The following is a 23,524-nucleotide window of genomic DNA, read 5'->3' as shown; positions in this document are numbered from 1 at the left end:
TGCAGCGTCGGAGTGGTGGCGAGAGCCAGACTTTATACGCCGCGCTGATTGGAATCCACTCCGGCTGTGCTGGAAGCACAGCCGCTTGTCATTAGGCCGACGAGCCCAGTCACAGGAGCGGGAGACGTGACAGTTAAGCAAGCAGCAAGGTCAAATGATGGATGCTTTGGAGTTGCATAATGGGATCTAACTTCTTTAAAAGACGAGTCATACTGGAGACAAACAGGCCTGATATTTCTGAGGCTGTTGCTTCAGTTAAGTCTATCCAGTTTTGCGGAAGATCAATAGTAAATCACTGGACCAGTGCAACTTCTGTGAAATTGCAATGGCTTGCCTTTTAAAAGATTGTCCTTGCTTTGGCGAAATAGAGTAGGCAAAACATCAAGCCAGATCATAAGATACCAACTGTAAATTATAAAGGGATATAAATCAAAGAAGACAACATGTCAGATGATGTGAAACATTCGTAAGCTGTTTAGGAACTTTGGAGATGCTAAAAACAGTCATTCACGCAGACAAAAATTGGATTTGTGCTGGAGTCACACACAAATCTGCTGAATTAGCAAACAGAAGTTGTCTCCTCTTCAGCTTCCACTTCCACTCACCCCTGCAGACAGACAGCGCCTCAGAGTTGCAGCACTGCTCAATAAGCTGGTTGCAGCTCTCCACCATCCCCTCCAGCTGAGCCTTGTCACAGGAAACACCCAGGAACTGGGCCAGCTGCTCCACCAATGTCCCCAGATCCTGGAGAGGGACATAAATGGAGATGCAAAACTGTAAAATCTACAATAGGAAAGCACACCAAACTGCAGAGATGTGCCTCTTCTAAAATAACACCAAGGCAGAGATTCTGCTTCCCTAAACAGCATCCACCCACGGCTAGAGAGAACACATAGCCTCCTGTGCTCACAGAGTGCTTGCTGGAGGAGATGAAAGGACAAAATGTACAGCTCCATGTGGCAGTTATAAAGTTATCACATTGTAGGTTTGCTGGTGTTATTTTTGACAACTGAAAACATTTTCGTTGTTCATTTTTGAATTAAATTTTGAATTCTGGGCACTGCAACACACCATGAACTCAATGACACTCTCACCATAAAACATTGCTGTTTTTAATGCGTCAGTACATTGCATATTGACACAGCCAGCAGACGCAGACTAATGTTGTTTTTCATTTGAACTCATGTTTGAGTCCATTTGATGGATATACACTACTAATCAAAAGTTTGGGGTCACCCAGACAATTTCACGTTTTCCATGAAAACTCACACTTTTTTCCATGTGCTAACATGACTGAACAAGGGTTTTCTAACCATCAATGAGTCTTTCAGCACCATTAGCTAACACAATGTAGCATTAGAACACAGGAGTGATGGTTGCTGGAAATGTTCCTCTGTACCCCTACGGAGATATTCCATTAAAAATCAGCCATTTCCGGCTTGAACAGTCATTTAGCACATTGACAATGTCTACACCAAAAAAATAATATCTGTAATGTATAAAAATTTGATGCAGGACATGTCGGATGACACTAGTCATATTAAACAGCAGTGGGACCTTGAGATTAATGTAATTATTACAGATGAGTTATGGCGAAAAATGTGTTCTTAATGTCATAAAGGGATTAATTGCCAAAATAGGATATTGGATTGAGGATATTGTAAGAACAGATCTCCCATGGCATCCCCTTGTGTTTGTCCTTGACATTTATCCCAGTGATATACTTAATGCGGATCAATGCTAAATGCTCCATATCCTGTTGATGGTGGCAAGGAAGATGATCACATTAAACTGGCTTAAGCCCTGCCCACCCACTGTAGCCCAATGGACACAAAAACTACAACATGTTTATTTGATGGAATGTCTAACTGCCCAACCACAACTCAAAATGGACATTTTCTCAAGAAGATGGTCAGGTGTATCAAAATTTCTGAATTGAAGTGCAAGTGTATGGATGTGAATGTGTTTATATGCATGTATATAAGTGTAGGTATATATGTGTGTGTGTATGTATATATGTGTGTGTGTGTATATATATATATATATATATATGTATTTTTTTATTCTATTTTTTCTACTATGCTTATACCGCCTCCCTGTATTCAACTAGACATGTATCTTCAATTTGAGCCAATCTCTACGCTGTTATTTGTTGTAATGTGAATTGCCTGTTGTGTTTATGTTTTAAGGCAATAAAACATATTGCCAACAGTTTTTAAACACCAGTTTAAAAAAAAAAAAGAACACAGGAGTGATGGTTGCTGGAAATGTTACTCTGTACCCCTATGGAGATATTCCATTAGAAATCAGCCATTTCCAGCTACAATAGTCATTTACCACATTAACAATGTCTACACTGGATTTATCATTCATTTAATGTTATCTTCACTGAAGAAACGAAGATAACATTTTTTCAAGAATCAGGACATTTCTAAGAGACTTCAAATTTTTGGGGGTCCAGTGTTTGCTCTATGTTAACTCTGTGAAGGTCTCCACAGGTCTCCACTCCAGAAACTGTGTTAATGACAGTCGTGAACCTGAAGCAGCTTCAGGATGGAAAACCAAAACAACCAGCTCCAAAACCAAAAATTTCTGGAAAGAGGATCAGTATGAGCAGTTCCTTAAACACTGCATATAGTCATTTGAACTACTGTTTCAATAAAAAAAAAACATTCATGAGCAGCTTTAAATCATTTTTCAATTACATTGTATGTGTTATTAATTCTACCTCCAAAAACCTTGAAACAACCTACTTTAGTTATGACAATTTAAACCATCCATCATCTATACATCACTTAATCCTCATTAGGGTCATGGGGGCTGGTGTCTATCCCACCTGGACAGGTCACCAGTCTATTGCAGGACTGCATACAGAGACAAACAATCACACCTACAGAAAATCTGGAATTACCAATTAACATCAGCATGTTTTCCAACTCTGGGAAGAAGCCAGAGAAACGGGTGAATATCCATGCATGCAGGAACTCGAACTGGGGATCTTCTAGCTGCAAGACAACAGTGCTAACCACAGATCACTGTGCAGCCACCAATTTAGACCATGAAAATTATACAAAAACTAGATGTCTCAATTTTTTCAGCACCCAAAGTAAAACAGTGATTATTGTAATTACTTGCCAGTACATCGCAAAACAAACACTGCCACCTGCTGGTGCCCAGGGAATGAGGGTATTTTTCATTTGGTTTGATAATAATTTAAGTATTGTATGTCTCCCTTTCTGAAGCCTTGAGTTTGGAATTTATTATAATAATAATAAATAATTAAAGCTGCAAGCAGCGTTGAACGGGTCCTCACATCCTTGCTGGTCGGAGACCCCAAGCATTTCCACCAGGCAATGCTATGACTGAGAATGTATTTAGGCCCATGAATGTCACAAAGATTGGATTCTGAGCACACAGGTCAAATTTCAGGCAGATTGGAGCATGTACAGGCTATTTTTGCAGCACTTTGTGTCCATCCACCAGGTGGCGCTATCTCTGTGACTGTATAGTGGTCTATGAAACTCATCAGGACTGGACTCTGATCAAACATGTAAAGTTTGAGGTAGATTACAGCATGTACAGGGGATTTACACAAGACGTCCTGCTTCATGGCGTAACATTAAAGTTCAGTTGGCCGCCATGGCCACACCCTTTGAGTTTTGTGAACAATTTTCGCAAATATGCAACCTGAAGGCGTTTCTTATATATTTTCCCAAATTCAGGTGTTTTGGAGTTATTGCCAGTGACAAATGAATTGTTGAAAATGACCAAAAACACCAAAAATCTGACATTTAATTCAAAATGGCCAACTTTCTGTTGGGTTTAGAGAATGACTCCAAGAGACTTTTTTGCTTGCACTGATGTGCTACATATGCATGCCAAATTTCATAGTCCTCGGTGAAAGTCTGTGTGGAGGCTATTTTTTTAAATGCTTTAGGGGGCGCTATGGTAGATGCTGTGAATGTATTTTGGCCTATAAATGTGATCAGGACAGGACTGTGTTTAATCATGTGAGGTCTGAGGTAGACTGGAGCATGCAGAGGATAGTGAGGTAGCACTTGATGTTTCATGGCGAACCATCAAAATTCTGGAGGTCGCCATGTCCACACCCTTTGACTCTGCAAGAATCTTTTAATAACTTTTGATCATAACATCGTGTTGTATATCTTGGCAAAATTTCAGCTCTCTAGACCTTAACCCCAAGGAGGAGTTCGCTCTCAAAAATGAAAAAAATAGAGAAAATTTATCCACGTAATTCAAAATGGCGGACTTCCTGTGGGGTTTAGGGGATGGCTCCAAGAGGCTTTTTTGTGTGTCCTGGTGTGCTCTATATGCCTTTCAAATTTTGTGGATGTATGTGAAACGTGCTCCCAGGGCTGTTTGTTAAACATACTGTAGGGGGCGCTATAGCATGCACAGTTCCAAGAAGCATACCGTGTTCTTCCTTGGGTCGACAGTGATGTGTGTGGTAATTTTGGTGAGCTGTTGAACATTCTAAGCCTGTCAAAAAGTACTTTGTTTGTCACAACAACAAAACGTTGCCACGGCAACAGCATTTTATCAAATGCCAAAATCTTCACACTTTGGCATTGTCAGGGGGTGAAGACTGAGCTGACCAGTTTCCAGAAGGATATGACAAAGTTTGGAGCAATAATGCAAGCAAATGTAATTTCTAAACTACTTGTTACCAATAGGTGTCGCTATGACTTTTTCTAAATTTTTCAGTGTGGATGTCCTCAAACTGGTTCTGGTGTCCAGCACATGAAGTTTGGGGCAGATAGGATCCTTTGCAGCTGAGATATGAACACTTCAATTTTCATGGCGAAACATCAAAATTTGCCGTCCCGCCACAGACATGCCTTTTTATGACACATCACCATTTTTTCTGTGATTCATCATCAATGTGTTCAGGCTTATGTCGCCACATCTGAGGTGAATCTGAGCAACAGGCTAAGAATAGTACATGAAAGTGTAAAAAATGTCAAATTCTTGATACCACAAGGTGGCGCTGTGACTGTGAATGAATCTTGCTATATGGATGTCATCGAGGCAGGTCTGTGATCATACATGTAAAGTTTCATTCAGATCGGAGCATGTTCAGGAGAGTGAGACAGCATTTCCTGTTTCATGGCGAAGGATCAAATTTAGACAGGCCGCCACGACCACACCCTTTAACTATGGAGGAAGATTTTAATAACTTTTTCTCAGGAAGGCCTGCTGTATGTACTGGCAAAATTTCAGATCGCTCAGACTTTCCCCCGAGGAGGAGTTCATCATAGATTTTGTACAGTTAACGCATGATGGCGCACTTCCTGTTGGGTGTAGAGCATGGCTGTGATTGACTTTTTTGTGTTTCCTGATGTGCTGCATATGCCTCCCAAATTTTGTAAGTCTCGACCAAATTCCCTCTGAGTTGGCCTAATACCACTTTTTAAAATTTTGTAGGGGGCGCTATGGAGTCATTTTTGCACACACCTCCACATGCCCTAAAAAATATGAAATTTTTCGCCACTTCTGATGTGTGTGCAAATTTTCATGACTTTTCGAGCATGTTCAGGCCATGAAAAATGCAGTTCTTTTGGCAGGATAATATTAATAATAATTAAAGCTGCAAGCAGCGTTGAACGGGTCCTCGCATCCTTGCTGGTCCGCAACCTCAAGCATCTCCACCAGGCAATGCTATGACTGAGAGCGTATTTAGGCCCATGAATGTCACAAAGGCTTGATTCTGAGCACACAGGTCAAATTTCAGGCAGATTGGAGCATGTAAAGGCTATTAATTCAGCACTTTGTGTCCATCCACCAGGTGGCGCTATCTCTGTGACTGTATGTTGGTCTATGAAACTCATCAGGACTGGACTCTGATCAAACATGTAAAGTTTGAGGCAGATTGCAGCATGTACAGGGGATTTCCACACGACGCCCTGCTTCATGGCGTAACATTAAAGTTCAGTTGGCCGCCATGGCCACGCCCTTTGAGTTTTGTGAACAATTTTCACAAATATCCAACCTGAAGGCGTGTTTTATGTATTGTCCCAAATTCAGGTGTTTTGGAGTTATTGCCTGTGACAAATGAATTGTTGAAAATGACCAAAACTATCAAAAATCTGACATTTAATTCAATATGGCGGACTTCCTGTTGGTTTTAGAGAATGATTCCAAGAGACTTTATTGTTTGCACTGACGTGCTACATATGCATGCCAAATGTCATAGTCATCGCTGAAAGTCTGTGTGGAGGCTATTTTTTAAATGCTGTAGGGGGCGCTATGGTAGATGCTGTGAATGTATTTTGGCCTGTAAATGTGATCAGGACAGGACTGTGTTTAATCATGTGAGGTCTGAGGTAGATTGGAGCATGCAGAGGATAGTTAGGTAGCACTTATGTTTCATGGCGAACCATCAAAATTCTGGAGGTCGCCATGTCCACACCCTTTGACTCTGCAAGAATCTTTTACTAACTTTTGATCATAACATCGTGTTGTATACCCTGGTAAAATTTGAGGTCTGTAGGAGTTAACCTCTAGGAGGAGTTCGCTCTCAAAAATTAAAAAAATAGAGAAAATTTTTCCACGAATTTCAAAATTGCGTACTGCCTGTTGAGTTTAGGGGATGGCTCCAAGAGGCTTTTTTGTGTGTCCTGGTGTGCTCTATAGGCCTCCCAAATTTTGTGGATGTAGGTGAAACGTGCTGCCGGGGCTGTTTATTAAACATACTGTAGGGGGCGCTATAGCACATGCCCTGCAGAGATGCATACAGTGTTATTCCTTGAAGGGACAGTGATGTGTGTGTAAATTTTAGTGAGCTGTTGAGCATTCTAAGCCTGTCAAAAAGTACTTTGTTTGTCACAAAAACAACGCGTTGGCACGGCAACAGCATTTCATCAAATATCAAAATCTTCACACTGTGGTATTGTCTGGGGGTGAAGAATCAGCTGACCAATTTTCAGAATGATATGAAAAAGTTTGGAGCAATGGTGTGTGCAAATGTAATTTCTAAACTTCTTGTTACCAATAGGTGGCGCTATGACTTTTTCTAAAATTTTCACCGTGGATGACCTCACACTGGGCCTGGTGTCCAGCACATGAAGTTTGGGGCAGATACGATTAGGATTTGCTGAGATATAAACATTTTAGTCGTCATGGCGAGACATCTAAATTCGCCGTGCCGCCACAGACACACCTTTTTATGACACGTCACCATTTTCACTGTGAATCATCATCAACATGTTAAGGTTTATTTCACCACATTTGAGGTGAATCTGAGCAAGAGACAAAGAATAATAAATCAAAGTGTAAAAAATGACATTTTCTGTTGCCAGCAGGTGGCGCTCTGACTGTGAATGGATTTCATCATATGGATGTGATCAGGGCAGGACTCTGATGATACATGTAAAGTTTCAGGCAGATTGAAATATGTTCAGGGCATTTACACTGCATTTGAAATTTCATGGCGAAGGATCAAAATTACAGAGGCCGCCACGGACACGCCTTTTGACTTTTGAAAAAGATTTTAATAACTTTTGCTCATTAAGGCCTGCTGTATGTACTGGTCGAATTTGAAGTGAATTGGAGTTTCCCCCTCGGACGAGTTCGCTCTAGAAAAAAACAAAAAATGTTCAAAATCTGGAATTCAACGCAAAATAGCTCACTTCCTGTTGGGTTTAGAAAATCGCCACCACTGACTTTTTTGTTCACCCTGATGTGCTGCATATGTGTACCAAATTTGGTAGCTGTAGGTGAAACATGCTGCCCGTAGGAAAGTGTAGGGGGCGCTATGGAGCCATTTTGTCATACACTTCCACAATTCCTTTAGAATATAAAATTTTTCACCAGTTCTGGTGTGTGTACAAATTTTCATGAGTTTTTGAGCATGTTTAGGCCCTCAAAAATGCAGTTGTTCTGAGAGACAAATAATAATAATAATTAAAGCTGCGAGCAGCGTTGGACGGGTCCTCGCATCCTTGCTGGTCGGCGACCCCAGGCATGTCCACCAGGCAATGCTGCAACAAAGTGTATTTCGGCTCATGGATGTAACGAGGACTGGATTCTGAGCACTCAGGTCAAATTTCAGACAGATTGGAGCATGTACAGACTGTTTTGCAGCACCTTGTGTCCATCCACCAGGTGGCACTATGTCTGTGACTGTATAGTGGTCTATGAAACTCATCAGGCCTGGACTCTGATCAAACATGTAAAGTTTGAGGTAGATTACAGCATGCACAGGGGATTTACACAAGACGTCCTGCTTCATGGCATAACATTAAAGTTCAGTTGGCCGCCATGGCCATGCCCTTTGAATTTTGTGCACAATTTTCCCAAATATGCAACCTGAAGGCGTTTCTTATATATTGTCCCAATTTCAGATGTTTTGGAGCTATTGCCTGTGAGAAATGAATTGTTGAAAATGATCAAAAACACCAAAAATCTGACATTTAATTCAAAATAGCGGACTTCCTGTTGGGTTTAGAGAATGACTCCAAGAGACTTTTTTGTTTGCACTGACGTGTTACATATGCATGCCAAATTTCATAGTCCTCGGTGAAAGTCTGTGTGGAGGCTATTTTTAAAAATTCTGTAGGGGGCGCTATGACACATACTGTGGATGTATTTTGGCCTATAAATGTGATCAGGACAGGACTGTGTTTAATCATGTGAGGTCTGAGGTAGATTGGAGCATGCAGAGGATAGTTAGGTAGCATTTGATGTTTCATGGCGAACCATCAAAATTCTGGAGGTCGCCATGTCCACACCCTTTGACTCTGCAAGAAGCCTTTGATAACTTTTGATCATAACATCGTGTTGTATATCCTGGCAAAATTTCAGCTCTCTAGACCTTAACCCCGAGGAGGAGTTCGCTCTCAAAAATGAAAAAAATACAGAAATTTTGTCCACTTAATTCAAAATGGCGGACTTCCTGTTGAGTTTAGGGGATGGCTCCAAGAGGCTTTTTTGTGTGTCCTGGTGTGCTCTATAGGCCTCCCAAATTTTGTGGATGCAGGTCAAACATGCTGCCGGGGCTGTTTATTAAACATACTGCAGGGGGCGCTATAGCACATGCCCTGCAGAGATGCATACAGTGTTATTCCTTGAGACGACTGTGATGTGTGTGTAAATTTTGGTGAGCTGTTGAACATTCTAAGCCTGTCAAAAAGTACTTTGTTTGTCACAAAAACAACGCGTTGCCACGGCAACAGCATTTCATCAAAAATCAAAATCTTCACACTGTGGTATTGTCTGGGGGTGAAGAATTAGCTGACCAATTTTCAGAATGATATGACAAAGTTTGGAGCAATGATGTGTGCAAATGTAATTTCTAAACTGCTTGTTACCAAGAGGTGGCGCTATGACTTTTTCTAAATTTTTCAGTGTGGATGTCCTCAAACTGGTTCTGGTGTCCAGCACATGAAGTTTGGGGCAGATAGGATCCTTTGCAGCTGAGATATGAACACTTCAATTTTCATGGCGAAACATGAAAGTTTGCCGTCCCGCCACAGACACGCCTTTTCATCACACGTCACCATTTTTTCTGTGCTTCATCATCAATGTGTTCAGGCTTATGTCACAACATCTGAGGTGAATCTGAGCAACAGGCTAAGAATAGTACATGAAAGTGTAAAAAATGTCAAATTCTTGATACCACAAGGTGGCGCTGTGACTGTGAATGAATCTTGCTGTATGGATGTCATCGAGGCAGGTCTGTGATCATACATGTAAAGTTTCATTCAGATCGGAGCATGTTCAGGAGAGTTAGACAGCATTTCCTGTTTCATGGCGAAGGATCAAATTTCGACAGGCCGCCACGACCACACCCTTTAACTATGGAGGAAGATTTTGATAACTTTTTCTCAGGAAGGTCTGCTGTATGTACTGGCAAAATTTCAGATCGCTCAGACTTTTCCCCTAGGAGGAGTTCATCATAGATTTTGTACAGTTAACGCATGATGGCGCACTTCCTGTTGGGTGTAGAGCATGGCTGTGATTGACTTTTTTGTGTTTCCTGATGTGCTGCATATGTCTCCCAAATTTTTTAGCTCTCGGCCAAATTCCCTCCGAGTTAGCCTAATACCACTTTTTAAAATTTTGTAGGGGGCGCTATGGAGCCATTTTGTCATACACTACCACAATTCCTTTAGAATATAAAATTTTTCACCAGTTCTGGTGTGTGTACAAATTTTCATGAGTTTTTGAGCATGTTTAGGCCCTCAAAAATGCAGTTGTTCTGAGAGACAAATAATAATAATAATTAAAGCTGCGAGCAGCATTGAACGGGTCCTCGCATCCTTGCTGGTCGGCGACCCCAAGCATGTCCACCAGGCAATGCTGCGACAAAGTGTATTTAGGCTCATGGATGTAACGAGGACTGGATTCTGAGCACTCAGGCCAAATTTCAGACAGATTGGAGCATGTACAGACTATTTTTGCAGCACTTTGTGTCCATCCACCAGGTGGCGCTATCTCTGTGTCTGTATGTTGGTCTATGAAACTCATCAGGACTGGACTCTGATCAAACATGTAAAGTTTGAGGCAGATTGCAGCATGTACAGGGGATTTCCACACGACGCCCTGCTTCATGGCGTAACATTAAAGTTCAGTTGGCCGCCATGGCCACGCCCTTTGAGTTTTGTGAACAATTTTCACAAATATCCAACCTGAAGGCGTGTTTATGTATTGTCCCAATTCAGGTGTTTTGGAGTTATTGCCTGTGACAAATGAATTGTTGAAAATGACCAAAACACCAAAAATCTGACATTTAATTCAAAATGGCGGACTTCCTGTTGGTTTAGAGAATGACTCCAAGAGACTTTTTTGTTTGCACTGACGTGCTACATATGCATGCCAAATTTCATAGTCATAGGTGAAAGTCTGTGTGGAGGCTATTTTTAAATGCTGTAGGGGGCGCTATGGTAGATGCTGTGAATGTATTTTGGCCTATAAATGTGATCAGGACAGGACTGTGTTTAATCATGTGAGGTCTGAGGTAGATTGGAGCATGCAGAGGATAGTTAGGTAGCACTTGATGTTTCATGGCGAACCATCAAAATTCTGGAGGTCGCCATGTCCACACCCTTTGACTCTGCAAGAATCTTTTATAACTTTTGATCATAACATCGTGTTGTATATCCTGGCAAAATTTCAGCTCTCTAGGACTTAACCCTAGGAGGAGTTCGCTCTCAAAAATGAAAAAAATACAGAAATTTTATCCACTTAATTCAAAATGGCGGACTTCCTGTTGAGTTTAGGGGATGGCTCCAAGAGGCTTTTTTGTGTGTCCTGGTGTGCTCTATAGGCCTCCCAAATTTTGTGGATGTAGGTGAAACATGCTGCCGGGGCTGTTTATTAAACATACTGCAGGGGGCGCTATAGCACATGCCCTGCAGAGATGCATACAGTGTTATTCCTTGAGACGACTGTGATGTGTGTGTAAATTTTGGTGAGCTGTTGAACATTCTAAGCCTGTCAAAAAGTACTTTGTTTGTCACAAAAACAACGCGTTGCCACGGCAACAGCATTTCATCAAATATCAAAATCTTCACACTGTGGTATTGTCTGGGGGTGAAGAATCAGCTGACCAATTTTCAGAATGATATGAAAAAGTTTGGAGCAATGGTGTGTGCAAATGTAATTTCTAAACTTCTTGTTACCAATAGGTGGCGCTATGACTTTTTCTAAAATTTTCACCGTGGATGACCTCACACTGGGCCTGGTGTCCAGCACATGAAGTTTGGGGCAGATACGATTAGGATTTGCTGAGATATAAACATTTTAGTCGTCATGGCGAGACATCTAAATTCGCCGCGCCGCCACAGACACACCTTTTTATGACACGTCACCATTTTCACTGTGAATCATCATCAACATGTTAAGGTTTATTTCACCACATTTGAGGTGAATCTGAGCAAGAGACAAAGAATAATACATCAAAGTGTAAAAAATGACATTTTCTGTTGCCAGCAGGTGGCGCTCTGACTGTGAATGGATTTCATCATATGGATGTGATCAGGGCAGGACTCTGATGATACATGTAAAGTTTCAGGCAGATTGAAGCATGTTCAGGGCATTTACACAGCACTTGAAATTTCATGGCGAAGGATCAAAATTCCACAGAGCCGCCACGGACACGCCCTTTGACTTTTGAAAAAGATTTTAATAACTTTTGCTCATTAAGGCCTCCTGTATGTACTGGTTGAATTTGAGGCGAATTGGAGTTTCCCCCTGGGAGGAGTTCGCTCTGGAAAAAAATGAAAAATGGGCAAAATCTGACATTCAACGTAAAATAGCTCACTTCCTGTTGGGTTTGGAATATGGCTGTCACTGACTTTTTTGTTCAGTCTGATGTGCTGCATATGTGTACCAAATTTGGTAGCTGTAGGTGAAACATGATGGGCGTGGGAAAGTGTAGGGGGCGCTATGGAGCCATTTTGCCACACACCTCCACAATTCCTTTAAAATATGAAATTTTTCACCAGTCCTGATGTGTGTACAAATTTTCATGAGTTTTTGAGCATGTTTAGGCCCTCAAAAATGCAATTGTTCTGAGAGACAAATAATAATAATAATTAAAGCTGCGAGCAGCGTTGACGGGTCCTCGCATCCTTGCTGGTCGGCGACCCCAAGCATGTCCACCAGGCAATGCTGCGACAAAGTGTATTTAGGCTCATGGATGTAACGAGGACTGGATTCTGAGCACTCAGGTCAAATTTCAGACAGATTGGAGCATGTACAGACTATTTTTGCAGCACTTTGTGTCCATCCACCAGGTGGCACTATGTCTGTGACTGTATAGTGGTCTATGAAACTCATCAGGCCTGGACTCTGATCAAACATGTAAAGTTTGAGGTAGATTACAGCATGTACAGGGGATTTACACAAGACGTCCTGCTTCATGGCGTAACATTAAAGTTCAGTTGGCCGCCATGGCCATGCCCTTTGAGTTTTGTGAACAATTTTCGCAAATATGCAACCTGAAGGCGTTTCTTATATATTTTCCCAAATTCAGGTGTTTTGGAGTTATTGCCAGTGACAAATGAATTGTTGAAAATGACCAAAAACACCAAAAATCTGACATTTAATTCAAAATGGCTGACTTTCTGTTGTGTTTAGAGAATGACTCCAAGAGACTTTTTTGCTTGCACTGATGTGCTACATATGCATGCCAAATTTCATAGTCATAGGTGAAAGTCTGTGTGGAGGCTATTTTTTAAATTCTTTTAGGGGGCGCTATGGTAGATGCTGTGAATGTATTTTGGCCAATAAATGTGATCAGGACAGGACTGTGTTTAATCATGTGAGGTCTGAGGTAGATTGGAGCATGCAGAGGATAGTTAGGTAGCACTTGATGTTTCATGGCGAACCATCAAAATTCTGGAGGTCGCCATGTCCACACCCTTTGACTCTGGAAGAATCTTTTAATAACTTTTGATCATAACATCGTGTTGTATATCCTGGCAAAATTTCAGCTCTCTAGACCTTAACCCCGAGGAGGAGTTCGCTCTCAAAAATGAAAAAAATACAGAAATTTTATCCACTTAATTCAAAATGGCGGACTTCCTGTTGAGTTTAGGGGATGGCTCCAAGAGGCTTTTTTGTGTGTCCTGGTGTGCTCTATAGGCCTCCCAAATTTTGTGGATGTAGGTGAAACATGCTGCGGGGGCTGTTTATTAAACATACTGCAGGGGGCGCTATAGCACATGCCCTGCAGAGATGCATACAGTGTTATTCCTTGAGACGACTGTGATGTGTGTGTAAATTTTGGTGAGCTGTTGAACATTCTAAGCCTGTCAAAAAGTACTTTGTTTGTCACAAAAACAACGCGTTGCCACGGCAACAGCATTTCATCAAATATCAAAATCTTCACACTGTGGTATTGTCTGGGGGTGAAGAATCAGCTGACCAATTTTCAGAATGATATGACAAAGTTTGGAGCAATGATGTGTGCAAATGTAATTTCTAAACTGCTTGTTACCAAGAGGTGGCGCTATGACTTTTTCTAAATTTTTCAGTGTGGATGTCCTCAAACTGGTTCTGGTGTCCAGCACATGAAGTTTGGGGCAGATAGGATCCTTTGCAGCTGAGATATGAACACTTCAATTTTCATGGCGAAACATCAAACTTTGCCGTCCCGCCACAGACACGCCTTTTCATCACACGTCACCATTTTTTCTGTGCTTCATCATCAATGTGTTCAGGCTTATGTCACAACATCTGAGGTGAATCTGAGCAACAGGCTAAGAATAGTACATGAAAGTCTAAAAAATGTCAAATTCTTGATACCACAAGGTGGCGCTGTGACTGTGAATGAATCTTGCTGTATGGATGTCATCGAGGCAGGTCTGTGATCATACATGTAAAGTTTCATTCAGATCGGAGCATGTTCAGGAGAGTTAGACAGCATTTCCTGTTTCATGGCGAAGGATCAAATTTCGACAGGCCGCCACGACCACACCCTTTAACTATGGAGGAAGATTTTGATAACTTTTTCTCAGGAAGGTCTGCTGTATGTACTGGCAAAATTTCAGATCGCTCAGACTTTTCCCCTAGGAGGAGTTCATCATAGATTTTGTACAGTTAACGCATGATGGCGCACTTCCTGTTGGGTGTAGAGCATGGCTGTGATTGACTTTTTTGTGTTTCCTGATGTGCTGCATATGCCTCCCAAATTTTTTAGCTCTCGGCCAAATTCCCTCCGAGTTGGCCTAATACCACTTTTTAAAATTTTGTAGGGGGCGCTATGGAGCCATTTTGCCACACACCTCCACATGCCCTAAAAAATATGAAATTTTTCGCCAGTTCTGATGTGTGTGCAAATTTTCATGACTTTTCGAGCATGTTCAGGCCCTGAAAATGCAGTTGTTTTGGCAGAATAATAATAATAATAATAATAATAATAATTAAAGCTGCGAGCAGCGTTGAACGGGTCCTCGCATCCTTGCTGGTCGGCGACCCCAAGCATGTCCACCAGGCAATGCTACGACTGAGAGTGTATTTAGGCCCACGGATGTCACAAAGGCTGGATTCTGAGCACACAGGTCAAATTTCAGGCAGATTGGAGCATGTACAGGCTATTTATGCTGCACTTTCTGTCCATCCACCAGGTGGCGCTATCTCTGTGACTGTATATTGGTCTATGAAACTCATAAGGACCGGTCTCTGATCAAACATGTAAAGTTTCAGGCAATTGCAGCATTTACAGGGGATTTACATAAGATGTCCTGCTTCATGGCGTAACATTGTAGTTCAGTTGGCTGCCATGGCCACGCCCTTTGAGTTTTGTGAACAATTTTCACAAATACTCAACCTGAAGGCGTGTAGTATATATTGTCCCAATTTCAGGTGTTTTGGAGCTATTGCCTGTGAGAAATCAATTGTTGAAAATGATCAAAAACACCAAAAATCTGACATTTAATTCAAAATAGCGGACTTCCTATTGAGTTTAGAGAATGACTCCAAGAGACTTTTTTGTTTGCAATGAAGTGCTACATATGCATGCCAAATTTCATAGTCATAGGTGAAAGTCTCTGTGGAGGCTATTCTTAAAAATGCTGTAGGGGGCGCTACGGAACATGCTGTGAATGTATTTTGGCCAATAAATGTGATCAGGACAGGACTGTGTTTAATCATGTGAGGTCTGAGGTAGATTGGAGCATGCAGAGGATAGTTAGGTAGCACTTGATGTTTCATGGCAAACCATCAACATTGAGGAGGTCGCCATGTCCACACCGTTTGACTCTGCAAGAATCCTTTGATAACTTTTGATCAGAACATCGTGTTGTATATCCTGGCAAAATTTCAGCTCTCTAGACCTTAACCCCGAGGAGGAGTTCGCTCTCAAAAATGAAAAAAATACAGAAATTTTATCCACTTAATTCAAAATGGCGGACTTCCTGTTGAGTTTAGGGGATGGCTCCAAGAGGCTTTTTTGTGTGTCCTGGTGTGCTCTATAGGCCTCCCAAATTTTGTGGATGTAGGTGAAACATGCTGCCGGGGCTGTTTATTAAACATACTGCAGGGGGCGCTATAGCACATGCCCTGCAGAGATGCATACAGTGTTATTCCTTGAGACGACTGTGATGTGTGTGTAAATTTTGGTGAGCTGTTGAACATTCTAAGCCTGTCAAAAAGTACTTTGTTTGTCACAAAAACAACGCGTTGCCACGGCAACAGCATTTCATCAAATATCAAAATCTTCACACTGTGGTATTGTCTGGGGGTGAAGAATCAGCTGACCAATTTTCAGAATGATATGAAAAAGTTTGGAGCAATGGTGTGTGCAAATGTAATTTCTAAACTTCTTGTTACCAATAGGTGGCGCTATGATTTTTTCCAAAATTTTCACCGTGGATGACCTCACACTGGGAATGGTGTCCAGCACATGAAGTTTGGGGCAGATACGATTAGGATTTGCTGAGATATAAACATTTTAGTCGTCATGGCGAGACATCTAAATTCGCCGCGCCGCCACAGACACACCTTTTTATGACACGTCACCATTTTCACTGTGAATAATCATCAACATGTTAAGGTTTATTTCACCACATTTGAGGTGAATCTGAGCAAGAGACAAAGAATAATACATCAAAGTGTAAAAAATGACATTTTCTGTTGCCAGCAGGTGGCGCTCTGACTGTGAATGGATTTCATCATATGGATGTGATCAGGGCAGGAATCTGATCATACATATAAAGTTTCAGGCAGATTGGAGCATGTTCAGGGCATTTACACACAACTTGAAATTTCATGGCGAAGGATCAAAATTCCACAGACCGCCACGGACACGCCCTTTGACTTTTGAAAAAGATTTTAATAACTTTTGCTCATTAAGGCCTCCTGTATGTACTGGTTGAATTTGAGGCGAATTGGAGTTTCCCCCTGGGAGGAGTTCGCTCTGGAAAAAAATGAAAAATGGGCAAAATCTCACATTCAACTTAAAATAGCTCACTTCCTGTTGGGTTTGGAATATGGCTGTCACTGACTTTTTTGTTCAGTCTGATGTGCTGCATATGTGTACCAAATTTGGTAGCTGTAGGTGAAACATGATGGGCGTGGGAAAGTGTAGGGGGCGCTATGGAGCCATTTTGCCACACACCTCTACAATTCCTTTAAAATATGAAATTTTTCACCAGTCCTGATGTGTGTACAAATTTTCATGAGTTTTTGAGCATGTTTAGGCCCTCAAAAATGCAATTGTTCTGAGAGACAAATAATAATAATAATTAAAGCTGCGAGCAGCGTTGAACGGGTCCTCGCATCCTTGCTGGTCGGCGACCCCAAGCATGTCCACCAGGCAATGCTGCGACTGAGAGTGTATTTAGGCCCATGAATGTACAAGGGCTGGATTCTGAGCACACAGGTCAAATTTCAGGCAGATTGGAGCATGTACAGTCTATTTATGCAGCACTTTGTGTCCATCCACCAGGTGGCGCTATCTCTGTGACTGTATGTTGGTCTATGAAACTCATCAGGACTGGACTCTGATCAAACATGTAAAGTTTGAGGTGGATTGCAGCGTGTACAGGGGATTTACACAAGACGTCCTGCTTCATGGCGTAACATTAAACTTCAGCTGCCCGCCATGGCCACGCCCTTTGAGTTTTATGAACAATTTTCGCAAATATGCAACCTGAAGACGTGTCTTATATATTTTCCCAAATTCAGATGTTTTGGAGTTATTGCCTGTGAGAAATCAATTGTTGAAAATGACCAAAAACACCAAAAATCTGACATTTAATTCAAAATGGCTGACTTTCTGTTGTGTTTAGAGAATGACTCCAAGAGACTTTTTTGCTTGCACTGATGTGCTACATATGCATGCCAAATTTCATAGTCATAGGTGAAAGTCTGTGTGGAGGCTATTTTTTAAATTCTTTAGGGGGCGCTATGGTAGATGCTGTGAATGTATTTTGGCCTATAAATGTGATCAGGACAGGACTGTGTTTAATCATGTGAGGTCTGAGGTAGATTGGCGCATGCAGAGGATAGTTAGGTAGCACTTGATGTTTCATGGCGAACCATCAAAATTCTGGAGGTCGCCATGTCCACACCCTTTGACTCTGCAAGAATCCTTTGATAACTTTTGATCATAACATTGTGTTGTATATCCTGGCAAAATTTCAGCTCTCTAGACCTTAACCCCGAGGAGGAGTTCGCTCTCAAAAATGAAAAAATACAGAAATTTTATCCACTTAATTCAAAATGGCGGACTTCCTGTTGAGTTTAGGGGATGGCTCCAAGAGGCTTTTTTGTGTGTCCTGGTGTGCTCTATAGGCCTCCCAAATTTGTGGATGTAGGTGAAACATGCTGCGGGGGCTGTTTATTAAACATACTGCAGGGGGCGCTATAGCACATGCCCTGCAGAGATGCATACAGTGTTATTCCTTGAGACGACTGTGATGTGTGTGTAAATTTTGGTGAGCTGTTGAACATTCTAAGCCTGTCAAAAAGTACTTTGTTTGTCACAAAAACAACGCGTTGCCACGGCAACAGCATTTCATCAAATATCAAAATCTTCACACTGTGGTATTGTCTGGGGGTGAAGAATCAGCTGACCAATTTTCAGAATGATATGACAAAGTTTGGAGCAATGATGTGTGCAAATGTAATTTCTAAACTGCTTGTTACCAAGAGGTGGCGCTATGACTTTTTCTAAATTTTTCAGTGTGGATGTCCTCAAACTGGTTCTGGTGTCCAGCACATGAAGTTTGGGGCAGATAGGATCCTTTGCAGCTGAGATATGAACACTTCAATTTTCATGGCGAAACATCAAACTTTGCCGTCCCGCCACAGACACGCCTTTTCATCACACGTCACCATTTTTTCTGTGCTTCATCATCAATGTGTTCAGGCTTATGTCACAACATCTGAGGTGAATCTGAGCAACAGGCTAAGAATAGTACATGAAAGTCTAAAAAATGTCAAATTCTTGATACCACAAGGTGGCGCTGTGACTGTGAATGAATCTTGCTGTATGGATGTCATCGAGGCAGGTCTGTGATCATACATGTAAAGTTTCATTCAGATCGGAGCATGTTCAGGAGAGTTAGACAGCATTTCCTGTTTCATGGCGAAGGATCAAATTTCGACAGGCCGCCACGACCACACCCTTTAACTATGGAGGAAGATTTTGATAACTTTTTCTCAGGAAGGTCTGCTGTATGTACTGGCAAAATTTCAGATCGCTCAGACTTTTCCCCTAGGAGGAGTTCATCATAGATTTTGTACAGTTAACGCATGATGGCGCACTTCCTGTTGGGTGTAGAGCATGGCTGTGATTGACTTTTTTGTGTTTCCTGATGTGCTGCATATGCCTCCCAAATTTTTTAGCTCTCGGCCAAATTCCCTCCGAGTTGGCCTAATACCACTTTTTAAAATTTTGTAGGGGGCGCTATGGAGCCATTTTGTCATACACTACCACAATTCCTTTAGAATATAAAATTTTTCACCAGTTCTGGTGTGTGTACAAATTTTCATGAGTTTTTGAGCATGTTTAGGCCCTCAAAAATGCAGTTGTTCTGAGAGACAAATAATAATAATAATAATAATAATAAACCGTAGGGTTTCAATAGGGTCCTACGGCACCGTTGGTGCCTTGGACAGCCGGTGCCCTTGCACCGCCTGTCCTCGGCACCTCGGTGCTCGGACCCTAATAAACCGTAGGGTTCCAATAGGGTCCTACGGCACCGTTGGTGCCTTGGACAGCCGGTGCCCTTGCACCGCCTGTCCTCGGCACCTCGGTGCTCGGACCCTAATAATTAAAGCTGCGAGCAGCGTTGAACGGGTCCTCGCATCCTTGCTGGTCGGCGACCCCAAGCATGTCCACCAGGCAATGCTACGACTGAGAGTATATTTAGGCCCACGGATGTCACAAAGGCTGGATTCTGAGCACACAGGTCAAATTTCAGGCAGATTGGAGCATGTACAGGCTATTTATGCTGCACTTTCTGTCCATCCACCAGGTGGCGCTATCTCTGTGACTGTATATTGGTCTATGAAACTCATAAGGACCGGTCTCTGATCAAACATGTAAAGTTTCAGGCAATTGCAGCATTTACAGGGGATTTACATAAGATGTCCTGCTTCATGGCGTAACATTGTAGTTCAGTTGGCTGCCATGGCCACGCCCTTTGAGTTTTGTGAACAATTTTCACAAATACTCAACCTGAAGGCGTGTAGTATATATTGTCCCAATTTCAGGTGTTTTGGAGCTATTGCCTGTGAGAAATCAATTGTTGAAAATGATCAAAAACACCAAAAATCTGACATTTAATTCAAAATAGCGGACTTCCTATTGAGTTTAGAGAATGACTCCAAGAGACTTTTTTGTTTGCAATGAAGTGCTACATATGCATGCCAAATTTCATAGTCATAGGTGAAAGTCTGTGTGGAGGCTATTCTTAAAAATGCTGTAGGGGGCGCTACGGAACATGCTGTGAATGTATTTTGGCCAATAAATGTGATCAGGACAGGACTGTGTTTAATCATGTGAGGTCTGAGGTAGATTGGAGCATGCAGAGGATAGTTAGGTAGCACTTGATGTTTCATGGCAAACCATCAACATTGAGGAGGTCGCCATGTCCACACCGTTTGACTCTGCAAGAATCCTTTGATAACTTTTGATCAGAACATCGTGTTGTATATCCTGGCAAAATTTCAGCTCTCTAGACCTTAACCCCGAGGAGGAGTTCGCTCTCAAAAATGAAAAAAATACAGAAATTTTATCCACTTAATTCAAAATGGCGGACTTCCTGTTGAGTTTAGGGGATGGCTCCAAGAGGCTTTTTTGTGTGTCCTGGTGTGCTCTATAGGCCTCCCAAATTTTGTGGATGGAGGTGAAACATGCTGCCGGGGCTGTTTATTAAACATACTGCAGGGGGCGCTATAGCACATGCCCTGCAGAGATGCATACAGTGTTATTCCTTGAGACGACTGTGATGTGTGTGTAAATTTTGGTGAGCTGTTGAACATTCTAAGCCTGTCAAAAAGTACTTTGTTTGTCACAAAAACAACGCGTTGCCACGGCAACAGCATTTCATCAAATATCAAAATCTTCACACTGTGGTATTGTCTGGGGGTGAAGAATCAGCTGACCAATTTTCAGAATGATATGACAAAGTTTGGAGCAATGATGTGTGCAAATGTAATTTCTAAACTGCTTGTTACCAATAGGTGGCGCTATGACTTTTTCTAAATTTTTCAGTGTGGATGTCCTCAAACTGGTTCTGGTGTCCAGCACATGAAGTTTGGGGCAGATAGGATCCTTTGCAGCTGAGATATGAACACTTCAATTTTCATGGCGAAACATCAAACTTTGCCGTCCCGCCACAGACACGCCTTTTCATCACACGTCACCATTTTTTCTGTGCTTCATCATCAATGTGTTCAGGCTTATGTCACAACATCTGAGGTGAATCTGAGCAACAGGCTAAGAATAGTACATGAAAGTCTAAAAAATGTCAAATTCTTGATACCACAAGGTGGCGCTGTGACTGTGAATGAATCTTGCTGTATGGATGTCATCGAGGCAGGTCTGTGATCATACATGTAAAGTTTCATTCAGATCGGAGCATGTTCAGGAGAGTTAGACAGCATTTCCTGTTTCATGGCGAAGGATCAAATTTCGACAGGCCGCCACGACCACACCCTTTAACTATGGAGGAAGATTTTGATAACTTTTTCTCAGGAAGGTCTGCTGTATGTACTGGCAAAATTTCAGATCGCTCAGACTTTTCCCCTAGGAGGAGTTCATCATAGATTTTGTACAGTTAACGCATGATGGCGCACTTCCTGTTGGGTGTAGAGCATGGCTGTGATTGACTTTTTTGTGTTTCCTGATGTGCTGCATATGCCTCCCAAATTTTTTAGCTCTCGGCCAAATTCCCTCCGAGTTGGCCTAATACCACTTTTTAAAATTTTGTAGGGGGCGCTATGGAGCCATTTTGTCATACACTACCACAATTCCTTTAGAATATAAAATTTTTCACCAGTTCTGGTGTGTGTACAAATTTTCATGAGTTTTTGAGCATGTTTAGGCCCTCAAAAATGCAGTTGTTCTGAGAGACAAATAATAATAATAATAATAATAATAAACCGTAGGGTTTCAATAGGGTCCTACGGCACCGTTGGTGCCTTGGACAGCCGGTGCCCTTGCACCCGCCTGTCCTCGGCACCTCGGTGCTCGGACCCTAATAAACCGTAGGGTTCCAATAGGGTCCTACGGCACCGTTGGTGCCTTGGACAGCCGGTGCCCTTGCACCGCCTGTCCTCGGCACCTCGGTGCTCGGACCCTAATAATTAAAGCTGCGAGCAGCGTTGAACGGGTCCTCGCATCCTTGCTGGTCGGCGACCCCAAGCATGTCCACCAGGCAATGCTACGACTGAGAGTATATTTAGGCCCACGGATGTCACAAAGGCTGGATTCTGAGCACACAGGTCAAATTTCAGGCAGATTGGAGCATGTACAGGCTATTTATGCTGCACTTTCTGTCCATCCACCAGGTGGCGCTATCTCTGTGACTGTATATTGGTCTATGAAACTCATAAGGACCGGTCTCTGATCAAACATGTAAAGTTTCAGGCAATTGCAGCATTTACAGGGGATTTACATAAGATGTCCTGCTTCATGGCGTAACATTGTAGTTCAGTTGGCTGCCATGGCCACGCCCTTTGAGTTTTGTGAACAATTTTCACAAATACTCAACCTGAAGGCGTGTAGTATATATTGTCCCAATTTCAGGTGTTTTGGAGCTATTGCCTGTGAGAAATCAATTGTTGAAAATGATCAAAAACACCAAAAATCTGACATTTAATTCAAAATAGCGGACTTCCTATTGAGTTTAGAGAATGACTCCAAGAGACTTTTTTGTTTGCAATGAAGTGCTACATATGCATGCCAAATTTCATAGTCATAGGTGAAAGTCTCTGAGGAGGCTATTCTTAAAAATGCTGTAGGGGGCGCTACGGAACATGCTGTGAATGTATTTTGGCCAATAAATGTGATCAGGACAGGACTGTGTTTAATCATGTGAGGTCTGAGGTAGATTGGAGCATGCAGAGGATAGTTAGGTAGCACTTGATGTTTCATGGCAAACCATCAACATTGAGGAGGTCGCCATGTCCACACCGTTTGACTCTGCAAGAATCCTTTGATAACTTTTGATCAGAACATCGTGTTGTATATCCTGGCAAAATTTCAGCTCTCTAGACCTTAACCCCGAGGAGGAGTTCGCTCTCAAAAATGAAAAAAATACAGAAATTTTATCCACTTAATTCAAAATGGCGGACTTCCTGTTGAGTTTAGGGGATGGCTCCAAGAGGCTTTTTTGTGTGTCCTGGTGTGCTCTATAGGCCTCCCAAATTTTGTGGATGGAGGTGAAACATGCTGCCGGGGCTGTTTATTAAACATACTGCAGGGGGCGCTATAGCACATGCCCTGCAGAGATGCATACAGTGTTATTCCTGAGACGACTGTGATGTGTGTGTAAATTTTGGTGAGCGTTGAACATTCTAAGCCTGTCAAAAAGTACTTTGTTTG

The 23,524-nt window shown here is 42.1% G+C and overlaps 1 protein-coding gene and 1 long non-coding RNA gene across 5 annotated transcripts in view; one reads left to right on the top strand and one right to left on the bottom strand.

The window, feature by feature from the left end:
• sult4a1 (sulfotransferase family 4A, member 1) overlaps positions 1–23,524 on the bottom strand; it is a 101,515-nt gene that overhangs the window by 24,653 nt on the left and 53,338 nt on the right. For all 4 annotated transcript variants that reach the window (XM_051954507.1, XM_051954533.1, XM_051954522.1 and 1 more), the window contains one exon: positions 606–744. In XM_051954507.1, the coding sequence (XP_051810467.1) occupies positions 606–744 (139 nt within the window). The remainder of the gene's footprint in view (positions 1–605; positions 745–23,524) is intronic.
• Positions 4,837–20,363, top strand: LOC127535863 (uncharacterized). Its single transcript, XR_007944748.1, has 3 exons — positions 4,837–5,053; positions 14,329–15,965; positions 18,285–20,363. It is a non-coding gene; the product is annotated as an uncharacterized LOC127535863 (long non-coding RNA).

This window comes from Acanthochromis polyacanthus, chromosome 1, assembly GCF_021347895.1.
Source record: "Acanthochromis polyacanthus isolate Apoly-LR-REF ecotype Palm Island chromosome 1, KAUST_Apoly_ChrSc, whole genome shotgun sequence".
NCBI lineage: Eukaryota > Metazoa > Chordata > Actinopteri > Pomacentridae > Acanthochromis > Acanthochromis polyacanthus.
The sequence above is the reverse complement of the archived record's forward strand: the minus strand, read 5'-3'. Positions and strand labels throughout refer to the sequence as shown.